Consider the following 12,194-nt stretch of genomic DNA (forward strand, 5'->3'; position numbering starts at 1 on the left):
ATCACTGTTCTAATTGCAGCCCTGCCTATCTCAAGCTCTTGAGATGTTAGCAAACCATGTTAAATACACTTTATCTAGCAAGTTGCTAAAAGTGTCCGCTAAATGTGTACACATTTAGAAAATTGTAAAAGTTTATATTTTATTGGAACATATACCATATAACATGCAGGCTATATTACCAATGGGAAAGTGGGACACGTAGCCCATCTGTTACAATCTTATGCTGATACCTTGAGAGGTCAGAATAAAATCCTTAAATGTGGTGTTTTCGACAAATGATGCTGTTATATTAAGTGTATGCTGAGCCTCTTCCTCCAGACCACTATAATTTATATAATAGAAGACTTGTGCTGCATAAGCACTGTGGAAAGAGAACTGCTTCCCTCTCCAAATTATCCATCCAATATTTTAAGAGTTCCTGAGTCATCAGTAAGTTGCAAAAGTTCACTTTCAAACTTCACTATCATTAAAGTCACCGGGGCTTAGCTAGTTATGACAGTCCCGCTCTCACCCTCACAGACACGCACATACATACTGCGCCATTAGGCCTAGACAACGTGTTTGCGTTGCGCGGAGTTAGGCCATTGGGAAAGTGGGTCCCGCAGACTTCAGAACCATGAACAGCGCACAGCCCGGACAGTGCTCGGCAGGAAACCTCAACACGGCCTATCCTATGGCCCGTTTAGGCCCAAACAATACAACACATCAACCCAAACAGCAAAGATAAGAATGTAAATGGCCGTGCCAAACCAATGTAATAGGCTAGGCTATGTATAAAATGCCTATGTTATAAATATACAGATGTATGACTCATCGCTAGTCTAGGAGTTCGCTAGTTCACTAGCTATGTGATACGTATTACTACAACCAAAGCGGCATAAAGTTTAACAATATTAGCTAGCTACTAATGACGTAACAATAACGTCCACCTGTTACCTTCTTGACAATGTCGCTCTCCTCAAACTCTCAAAGGCCACATGAGGCGATCCCCGGTCAACATCCCAAATATATGACAACAAGACGATGCGGAGATCATAACAAACAGTAGACCTACAACCCATTTATTATCCATCGCAAGCAATTTTTCAAAATCACTTTCAAAGCGGTGCTTGTGGATTACGGTTATCCTCAAATCTAAAACAACAGATGGTGGCGGCGCGGCGCGGCCCAAACCAAACTATGACATGCTGGCACGGCGGCCCATCGCAAACCCAACACCGATAGTATTTAAAAGCAGGGTGTACTCACTCATTTCAAACTAAGGCATCCGACCAGCCTTGCGTGCAAAGTCGACAGCATTCTCCTTCAAGTTCAGCTCCCCGCCGGCTAAGCCATTCAGTTTCTCATGGTCTATACTGCCCCCGAGTAGCCTACTTTTCAAAGTTGGGAGACTTGGGCGCTTGTGGAGCGAGCTCAGGTTTAAAACAGGGCCTGAACGACAGCAGTTGAGCAGGAAGTTCATTGATACATCTTGTCAAGTAGACGCTTTGACCCGGGTTGGCGACGGCTTTAAAAAAAAGAAATCCAAATTTAGCAACTTCGCTACCTTTTTTTCTACTGGTTAATCCTTTCACTTCGGGGATCCATTGTTATTGTTTATAAGGAATTTTGATTCGGTTAGTTGTAGCGATGTCTACTCTTTGCTCTCTTCCTCACTTCCTCACTAGCTAGTTGGTTGACCCTAAAATTTCACCACCAAAACTAGTTAAAAGTTGCGTCATCGCATCACATGATAAAAAGGAGACACTTGACCTTGGACCACAGCAAACAGGGCATATTTGCTGGCAGACTTTACATACAGGTATCAGAAAAGAAAACAAGAAACCTACTACTGCCAAATAAAGTAGGCCTACCACAGCTAATTTAATTAAGTGTTTGCAATACATTCTCTGCATAAGTTTGACACAGTCAGAAGCCAGAAGTAACCATGAAGATAGTGTATTTGCTGATCCATGGGTATATAAACCGTATTCCTATAAGTGTTAGATATTGAGTTCTTAATGTTCTTCTTGTCTGTGTTTGGTTATTGAGGCCCGTGCACAACAATGATTGAGTCTATTGTTAGGGCCTGCAGTGACTCCAACCACCACCCCAGCTGGTATGTTTAGATTCAAAATAAGTGCACTGTGCTCTTTTTTCTCCTTCCTTTCTTTTTCTGGTTTTATTTTGAATACATATACTGGACAGTTAAGTAATAACAGTGAATGTGGGATAAATTTCATAGTTTAGGACTGTGTCCACTGTGGTTATTTGGAATGCTGATTCAGTGTGTGTGTGTGTGTGTGTGTGATCAGGGTTCAAAACTATGTGCTTTATACGGTTTAACATGCCTCTTCCCTGGTGAGAAAGGGAAAGAGGAACAGTATCTGTTCTACCGCTCAGCGTTTGAGCTGTCAAAAACAGGCTTTTCATCAGAACGATGTTTTTGCCATTACTCCTCGGCAGTTACATAAAAACCGCCAGGGCTTGAGAAGTGACGGTGGCCCAGCGGTCTTAATTGGCCAAAAAGGTCTGCTTTTCAAACGGCTCTGCAGCTTAATGGATCGCTGGAGTAATTGGGCCTCGGGCGGCTCGAACACGTTTGACTCCAGCAGCGTCTCGCTCCTGGATGTGCCGGTCAGCTGTCGCTGAAGCGGTGATTGTCCTCATTATGACCTGACTTTGTTCTCTCACCTGCAAAAGGCCAGGAAACGGCTCCTCATAATGACCGTTAAATCGTTCACTCGCTGTCTGTTCAAACGTCAGCTCCACCTCAACCTTTTCCCTTCCTAATCTAGAGCTCTTTGTGTAGAAAATGAGCCAGTACTTTTTTTTTTTTTTAACGAAAAGATTGGTAATTAAGCACTAGCTCAGCGGTTCCTCTGGGTAATGCCACTCTTCATGAGCTGTTCTTTCTGATGAAGCCACCAATTAATTGTGTAATGAAATCGGTTATTAGGCCTGACTAACCCAAACAGCCTTCTGCACTCAGTAATTACTGATTCAGGAAGACTAATGAGGTCTGTCTGGCTCGAGGAAATGGAATGACATATGAGTACACCCAAAATATCTCTCTCCCTCCATCTCACTCTACTCACTCCCTCTCTCTCTCCCTGTTTTCACTCCTTGTCCATCTACTCTCTCCCCCTCTCCCACACTCCATCCACCCCTCCCTCTCTTCCTCCCCTCTCTCTCCCTATCTCTCACCCCCCCCCCCCCTCTCTGAAAGGAGGTGCAGGGGAGAAGGACAGGACTACTGTAAGCCATGAGGCTTTTCTGCTTATGGCCAACTCCCAGAATGAGATGGAGGACTGGGTTAAGGCCATACGTCGAGCCATCTGGGCCCCCTTTGGAGGAGGTGACACACACACACACACACACGCACAAACATACATGCAAACACACACAGACACGTGTACCCACACTCTCACACACACATACATGTGTACACGCACTCACATGCAAACATTGACACGCACACACAAGTATTTACATGCATACATACACACACACACACATGCAAAATAAACACACAAATACAAACACAAATGTGCACACACACAAACAGATACGCATACACACATAGAAACACTCACAAATATAAACACACGTACACACAAACACAAACATATGTGCACACACACACACACACAAACTTCCACTGCACACTTCCTCTAATGAATACACGCACACAAGAAGCTGACTCTGCCTCATTCCCTTGTTGGCACAGTGTGTGATTAATTAATCACCCTCTCTTTCCCTGCAGTCTGAATATCATGCCAATTACAGGCCATGCTTGCCAGTTACCACACACAAAAAAAAACGCAGAATGCTGTTCTACCCACTTACGCCTATAAAGGAGTAATCCATCTCCTACTTCTGTGAGAAATTATACTGCAGTGATTATAATTCGATTTTACATGATGCACTGTGGGTATTTTTGTAGAATGGAATGGACCCTCAATAGAACGCATGTACAATAAGCTCCATAATGTTTGGGACAAAGGTTTTTTTTTTTTTTTTTTCTTGATTTGGCCCTGTACTCCACAATTTTCTATTTGTAATCAATCAATTCATATGTGGTTAACGTCCAGACTCTCAGCTTTTATTAAAGGGTATTTTAATTCATTTAGGTTTAATTCATTCACCATTTAGAAGTTACAGCACATAGTCGCATTACTGCATGGATATGCCACCTTGCAGGCTCATCAGTAAATTCTCTGCACTGATGTGGAAGCAAGTCCAACACTGCTGAGCATGGAACACTAAGACAGTGAAATTAGAATAGGGGTGGGGCCAAATAGGGGCGGCGCTTGCTAATCAGATTCTGGAGCTCCAGCGTGTGACCCCTCCCCCCCGCGTTGCCGTAGGGATCTTCGGTCAGCGGCTGGAGGACACGGTGCAGTTCGAGAGGAAGTTTGGGCAGCGCCCCGCCCCGCTCCTAGTGGAGCAGTGTGTGGACTTCATACGGGAGCGGGGTCTGGACGAGGAGGGCCTGTTTCGGATGCCAGGGCAGGCCAACCTGGTCAAGGAGCTCCAGGACGCCTTCGACTGCGGGGACAAGCCTCTGTTTAACAGGTACGTGAAAGCGCACAGGAACAGATCACTGAACACAAGTCGCTTTTCAGATGACAGTACAGTCAGACCACTTCAGCTTTATCTAGCAATCGATTCTTACATCTGGAAAGAAATTTTACTTGAATGTGCATTTCATCTCCAAAATCTAGAATAGGGCAGCTCAACCCTGTTCCTGGAGATCTACTGTCTTGTAGATTTTCATTTCAACCTGAATTTGGCACACCTGACTCTACTAATTAGCAGCTCATTGAGATCTCTCTAGCTGATTAATGAGGTGTGCTTTGGTAGGTTTGGAGTGAAGTAGAATTAGTAGAATCAGGTGTGCCAAATTAGAGTTGGAGTGAAAACCAACAGGACTGTAAACACCCAGGAGCAGGGATGGGCATCCCTGATCTAGAATAGTCCAAAGAAAATCCCCAGGAATAGCTAATGTATTTGTGTCAGGTAGAATCCCCTTACATTACTGGCCACGGTTTCCCCACACGTAGATGAATGCGTTCTCGATCGTCATGTTTGCGTGTGGATCTGTGCATGCGTTGCAGTAACACGGACGTCCACACGGTGGCGTCTCTTCTGAAGCTGTACCTGCGGGAGCTGCCTGAGCCCGTCGTGCCCTTCAGCCAGTACCAGGACTTCCTCACCTGCGCCCAACTGCTGGCCAAGGATGAGGAGGATGTAAGTGACGGTCTGTACGCATGCGTATGCTTCTGTGTGTGTGCGTGACTGTGTGTGTGTGTGTGCATGTGTGTGCGTGTGTAGATGTGTGTCTGGGTGTGTGCGTATGTGTGTGTGTGGATGTGAGTCTGTGTGTTGGTGTGTGTGTGTGTGTGTGTGTGTGTGTGTGTGAGCGTGCGTTCACGTGCATGCGTGTGCGAGTGTGTGTGTGTGTGCGCATGTGTGAGTGTATGTGTTTGTGCATGTGTGTGCATGACTGTGTGTGTGTGTGTGTGTGTGTGTGCGTGTATGATGTCAGCAGCATCTGTTCATGAAAAGCAGCATTTAAACAAAATCCTGTGATTGAATTTTCATTATCAGATATTACTGTGGACTGCTGAAGATGTCTGACTCAAAGCTGAATAAAACCCACACTGTATGTAGAGTAGAGAGTGAGTCACCCCTGCATTATGTCATCAGTAAGTGAAGCTGTGTGATGATTGGTGATGGGAGGCTGAAGTGAGCTCTTTCCCCAGGGGATAGAGGAGCTGGCGAAGCAGGTGAAGACTCTTCCTCTGGCCAATCACAACCTTCTGAAGTACATCTGCAAGTGAGTCCCACACAGGCCCCGCCTTCCCTTTCTGAGTCCGCCTCTACAGCGAAAAAACCTCCACATGCACTTCACCAGCTGTATTTGTAAAATTTGTTCTATCAGTTTTATAATTTAGTACCTTGTATCAATCTGTTAAGCTGTTCAATGTAACTGTTTTTTTTTTTATTAAAAAAAAAACAAAAAAAAAACACCAGTAATTAGAAGCGACATACACGAAGGCAATAAAATACACAAGGCTATAAAATATTCAAAAGTAACCAAAGAAAAAATTCCCTTTTTCTGTTATAGGTAATAAGATAAAGGAAGACAAAAAGATTTCAAACCTGGTCTGTGTAGCCTGCTTGCTTTCTCTCTGAAGCTGCCTCATTGGTTGCTCCTCTCGAACGTCACCGCTGTTGTTCGCAGGTTTCTGGACGAAGTTCAGTCCCACTCGAGCCAAAACAAAATGAGCGTCCAGAACTTGGCGACGGTGTTTGGACCAAACATCCTCAGGCCCAAGATGGAGGATCCTATGTCCATGATGGAAGGTGAGTTTCACAGAAAAGTGAGCTGCCACCTACTGCCAGGCCCAGGTAACGCACTTTGCTTCATACAATTTGGGGTGCGTCACAATTCAATTTCATTTTTAGAGTGAACTACTAGGGTTTATGGTTTTAACGCAAGATGCAAAGGCAAAGGATCACCTGACCTGATGCTTTTTATTTACAAAGTTGTTTACTAGGCTTGCTACAGTTTGTTGGTTGGCCGGCCAGGCAGTGTATCGGTTTAGAACAGTGATTCAACTTGACCGGAACTACTTGTGCGTTAAACAGTTTTAAAGCACACCCTACAGCCAATCAGAATCGAGTATTCACCCAGACCATGGTGTAATCTGACTTAATGTTCTGAACAGCTGCATGCCTTTTTCCACCACCGATGCATGGATACAAACAGAGAGACCCGCCTCCTCAGCTCTGAGAGATCCGGCCTCTCTCTGCACCCCTGACATGAGTGTTCTGCCCCTCTCAGGGACGTCCCAGGTGCAGCACCTGATGACGGTGCTCATCCGGGAGCAGGCGCGCCTGTACAGGGGGCCCGACGGCGAGGCCTCTTCCGCGGGGCCCCTGGGGGACGTCCGGGCCCCGCCGCAGCGCCACGCGGTGGAGTGGATCTCCGAGGAGGACCTGCAGACCCGCACCTCCTCCTCCTCAGCGGGGGGCACCTCCTCCTTAGCAGCGGGGGGCGACTCCGGCGGCAGCGCCCCCTGCCTGGAGGTCCACGCCGCTGCGCCCCTCTCCGCAGTCAGCCCCAGCAAGCAGGGGCGCTCGGTCCCCGGCTGGAGGTGCTCGTTCCGGGGCCCCGGGGCCCGGCTGGGGGGGTCCTCGGTGGACGTGTCCAGCCCGCCCAGCGGGAACTGGCTGATGAACGGGCTGACGTCGCTGCGGAGCCACCGCCGCACGTCCTCCGGGGAGCGCGTGCGCACGCGCGACTCCAGCGGCTCGCCCCGCCCCCAGCGGCTCTCCACCTACGACAACGTGACCGTGTCGAGTCTGAGCGCGCCCAGCGTGGCGGCCCCCAGCGGGGGGGGCGGGGGCGGGAGCGGGAGCGCGCCCTGGGCGTCGTCGTCCTGCGACATCTCGCTCGCCGACTCCGCCTCCGCCTCCGGCTCCTCGGCGCCCGGGGGTGGCTGGCGGCCGGAGGCGGGGTTCGGGCCGGGGGCGGGGCTTAGGGAGGAGGCGGGGTTCGGGCCGGGGGCGGAGCCTGGCAGCAGCAGCGAGGCCCTGGAGCGGTGCGTCAGCAGCCTCGGCTGCAGCGAGAACGGCAGCGCGGACGACGGCAGCGGCGGCGGCGGCGCTAGCGCGCTCGCTCACCTGGTGGGCGAGCTCAAGGACGAGCTGAGGACTCAGAAAGGCGCCTACGAGACCAGGATAAGGAAGTAAGCCCCGCCCCGCCCACTTCCTGTTTCATGGCGATTTCACAGTTTCAGGGAAGACCTTCAACAAACTCAGAGTGCATCGGTAACGACCGAGCAGAACCACGGTAACGGCATCGGTGGATCCTTTCGGCCTGTACTTCTGGGCTTACAGATAATGGGCAGAAAGTATCCACCAATCGCTGCTGCTGTTACGTAGTGTGTTACCAGTGCACAGTGACTGATGGGGCTACAGTAATACTGCACACGGTGCTCTATAAACTTTGAGGGTATATTCTATACTATTTTAGGGTGAATGTAGTGTAATGCGTTACCCATTTTTACTCAGTTTTAGATTAACTCACGTGAACATACTTGCTGACACAAAAATCAGAACTAACTCATGCTAACTGTATGGATCGAACCTGAATGGTACAAACTGTATGAAGACCAGAAGCTCAAAGCAGTGAATTCTCAGATTTAAATTTGGAAGTTGTCTCTTAATTGGCCGGCTGGTGTTGTTGTTGCAGGCTGGAAGAGTCGAGCGCGGCACTCGGGACCCGCGTGGAGCGGCTGGAGGCGGAGCTCGACCAGGAGCGGAAGAAACAGGGAATGCTGGAGATTAAGCTGCGCAACTCCGAGCGCGCGCGTGAGGACGGCGAGAAGCGGAACCGGCTGCTGCAGACGGAGATGGAGGAGTTCTTCTCCACGCTCGGCGACCTGACGCTAGGAACAAGGACCGGCAACGTATAACACCCCGCGAAAAAGCAGCCGGGCAGCGGATCGTAACTCTATCATTCTATCGTCTCTTTTACTCGTGCATCATGGGTATATTGAGGAACTGTGCAGTTTTTTTTAGCACCTGTAGCGATTTGTTGAATTTTGACGTGAAACGGGACTTTATGGGTGCGAACTATGGCTGGTTTACTGCTGTTATCAGACCTGGGTCACATAGCTACATACAGTATTTAAAAAATATATGTTCACTTTGAAATACCATTTAGATGCTGGTAAAACCTGTAAAGACTTGCAGATCCCTAAAAAATGAAACGTATAGTTATTCACCAAAATGTACAATCGCGTGAAGTTAGAATTTTCTTCTAAAAATGTTCAATGTTCATGTTTTTGCAGGAATTTTACTGGTGTCTAAAAGGGTAAAGTATTTCATAATAATTATTTGAAAAAAGGTCTGGCTATGACTGTGTGTGTGTGCACTGAACCAAAGCATGACGTTACTGTTAAAGCCACCCGCAGCGGAAGACCAAATCTCATGTGCGCACCTGGTGATGCGAGACTTCCCGTTAAAAAAACCGACAAATGACCCCTGCCTGTCTCAGCCTGACTGTGCCTTCTTTAGGGTTATTGCATGGGGTAAAAAAAACGCACTGCTCGTGCAGACAACAAGATACGCTGCTGCTGCTTGGCCTTTAACAGCAGAACGCTGCTGTTGTCCAGTTTTGGGCCATTACCATGTCAAAATGAAGCGGTGTCCACACACAAACCCCACCTGCAGTCGGGAGTACCAAATCAGTGTTCATCCCCCCCACCCCCCAAATCACAAAATGTACCAGTAGCAGATTCACAGAGAAGCTGAAAGATAAGTTCTGCCTTTATATCAGTTTTGTCTTGCCTTACAGATTTAAGAAAATTTAAAAATTCTTAAGTCAAGCCACTAGAATTTTTTTTAGCATTTGAGGCAGCCTTGGACTCTGCTTCACTTGATGAGTAAATTAAATTTGGCAGGATTCCAATCTGAAAAACAAAAATCACTTCTTTCCTCGACCAAACCTGTATCTGACTGAACTTATCAGACCGTCTTCCTGCAAAGGCCTAGTGCTGTGAAACTGCACAATCAGAACGGTCAGACGTAATGTTATGTGTTGTGCGAATCACCTTTTCTCAGGTGATGCTCTTCAGAGTGAACTTTGAGAGCATCAGTGTTTGTAACCAATTTCAATCCTTATTTGAAGGAAAGAGGCTGTTAAAATATTGCTACATACTTGAAGTGGTTTAGTTGAATCTTTTTACAGCCTGTCAACGGCATTGATTTATTTCAACTGTTTCCAACTGTTTTCCCCATCAATTGATGTATTATACTGTACTACTTCTGTGGGTGCTGATTTAAAGACATTCAAAATAACTACTGGTAATTTAAACCAAATCAAGGCTCAAGTATTTTAAGTGACAAATAAATGCTAAACACGGAACTGCCAACGAACAGCTCCTTGGTTATCAGCCGTGACTTTATTTCTATTTTGGGGACTGTACCGCTTTGTTACTGGAGACTAATCACGAAAAAGAATCTAGCTTTCAAGAGAAAATTCACAACGAAACATCGTACTGAAGTATTTTGATACTATGAGGGGGGAAAAAAAAGGCACTTGACAAGCATGGTCATGTTCAACCGTTTATTTGCAATACTGTGACTGAGACTGGCATTACTGGATTCAAGTGCACATATCCCAATAATGCTCGTCGTCTGTGGTAATTTCTTTTAATTTTTCTGTTGCGTTGTTTTAAATAAACGGCATAGCTGGCCTATCAAGCAAACATTACAAACCAGCAACCATAATCACGTGTGCTTGTTTCTAGGCAACCGTTTCGTTTAGTTGCTTGGCCTTACCATAGAACAAACTCTATCTGGCTACGCGTTGTATTCCCCCCACTGTTGCCATGGTACTGAAACAGGAGCAGGAAGGCTGATTACATTAATAACGACTGTACTAAGTCACAAAATCATTACAATTTTTTTGGGGGGTGGGGGCGGTGTGGTGGGGGGGGGGGGGAAGTCGTTTAAAAAATATATATACATGGATGACAATACCAAACATTTTTCTACCTCCTACAAAAAAAAATCTAAATGCCGATGTCTATGGCTCACTACCTGTACAAATAAAAGATATTGCACATGAACCGTTTAAAAAAATAGAAACAAAAAGGAATTGAAGTATATAGTTACATTACAATGCTAGAAGTTTCCTAACATGGACAATAGTATGAATTCAAATAAATAAATGTTTTTGTTTCACATTCGTTTTCGACAACTAATAATGCAGGCAGCTAATGTTGTACTAGGACTATTCAAAAACTTTAGTGTGAGGTAGTTCATCAAAGCTCACTTTAAATTTGATTGTAACATACATTTTCTGATACAATATGTGATAAAAAAAAAAAACAAATAGGCAAACTTTCTAATTGATTTCCAGCAGAAGCACTAGAAAAAAACCCCAAAACAGACAGAAATGAAGAGCACTTGAAATAAAAGCAAATGAAAAAATCTCCTGGTTAAAGGAACTGTCCTGTGTACTGGCCGAGATAAGTAGCATCATAATCCCTCACAAAGGCAAATCAATTCAGTGTTTTACTCTCTTTACCATTCTCCACATTTCCGTAACCCCAGTGAATAACAGCACATTCCACACAGTGCTCTGAAAAAAAAACCCCGGACACTATTCAAAGTGGTTTGTGCTTAAAAGTCTTTTCTTTTTTTTTTTTTTTTTAAAGTTGCAAAAAAAAGAAGTAGCTACTTCATACCTCCACTGGATATGCCCGAAGCATTCGGAACTAAAGCACCGCCAAAAGCAGTTTCAGTGCCAAGACTACGTCCCTCGTCGCTAATCTAGCTCACTTTGATGAAAAACCTTGATAAAACTGCCCCAAGGCTTCCCAAGTGATCAAACAAAACGTGCTACACCGTTTTTAAGTACGCCGTGTGTCCTTGTGTCAAAGCGCCACTTTCACGTTTGAGTCGCACCGATGCAGTATAAGAAATACCGCTGTGATAAGAACGACTTCAGATTGGATGGAATATTCCGGAAACAGTACAACTTTCACAAACTGTGTACCTCAAAAACTTTAATGCTCCTCTGGTTCTTCAGGAATGAATACACAGCAGCTGCAGGCACTTTTCCAGAAATAAAAAAGGATATTATTATTCTTATTGCATACAATTTTGACAGAATTTAGTCACAAATTTTTTTTATCAACTCCTTGTTGGGAGCATAGGACAGACAAAATGAATGTGCTTGTTTTAATTTATAATGCACCCAGCACTTAGGTCTATTACTGCTTACTGTATTTGAATTATTCTTGGGGCTTCTTCAGCCTTTTCATAAACTAGGAAAGCCCAAATTGCAAAATGGTACAGTAAAAGTATGATACATAAAATTTAAACCACGGTTTCTTAATTGAAAAAAAAAAATTCTCAGCAACACATTGACACAGTATGTAACACTTAAAACTGGCAACAAGAGGAAATACACCTGAAATTAAACCTGAAAATACACCTGAAATATGTCCTTGTTGTACAGCCCTGTAAAGCTTGTTGTCCGACCAACCAAATGTAACTGACGTTACAACTGACGCTATTTTTCAAATCATTTACCATCAAGTGATCAGTTCACGTTCCTGACATCCAATTTGCTGATCTGTTTGGCAAAGCACCTTTTAAGTGGTTCCAAAATATGTTTCCTGTTAATG

General features: G+C 45.5%; 1 protein-coding gene across 5 annotated transcripts in view; it reads left to right on the forward strand.

Moving 5' to 3' along the window:
- arhgap22 (Rho GTPase activating protein 22) overlaps positions 1–9,946 on the forward strand; it is a 32,201-nt gene extending 22,255 nt beyond the window's left edge. For all 5 annotated transcript variants that reach the window (XM_035399951.1, XM_035399954.1, XM_035399952.1 and 2 more), the window contains 7 exons: positions 3,209–3,337; positions 4,350–4,557; positions 5,100–5,232; positions 5,748–5,821; positions 6,230–6,351; positions 6,833–7,739; positions 8,246–9,946. In XM_035399951.1, the coding sequence (XP_035255842.1) occupies positions 3,209–3,337; positions 4,350–4,557; positions 5,100–5,232; positions 5,748–5,821; positions 6,230–6,351; positions 6,833–7,739; positions 8,246–8,468 (1,796 nt within the window). In that variant the 3' untranslated portion in view covers positions 8,469–9,946. The remainder of the gene's footprint in view (positions 1–3,208; positions 3,338–4,349; positions 4,558–5,099; positions 5,233–5,747; positions 5,822–6,229; positions 6,352–6,832; positions 7,740–8,245) is intronic.
- The last annotated feature ends 2,248 nt before the right edge of the window (positions 9,947–12,194 follow it).

The sequence above is a fragment of the Anguilla anguilla genome, chromosome 18 (genome assembly GCF_013347855.1).
Source record: "Anguilla anguilla isolate fAngAng1 chromosome 18, fAngAng1.pri, whole genome shotgun sequence".
NCBI classification, from domain to species: Eukaryota; Metazoa; Chordata; class Actinopteri; order Anguilliformes; family Anguillidae; genus Anguilla; species Anguilla anguilla.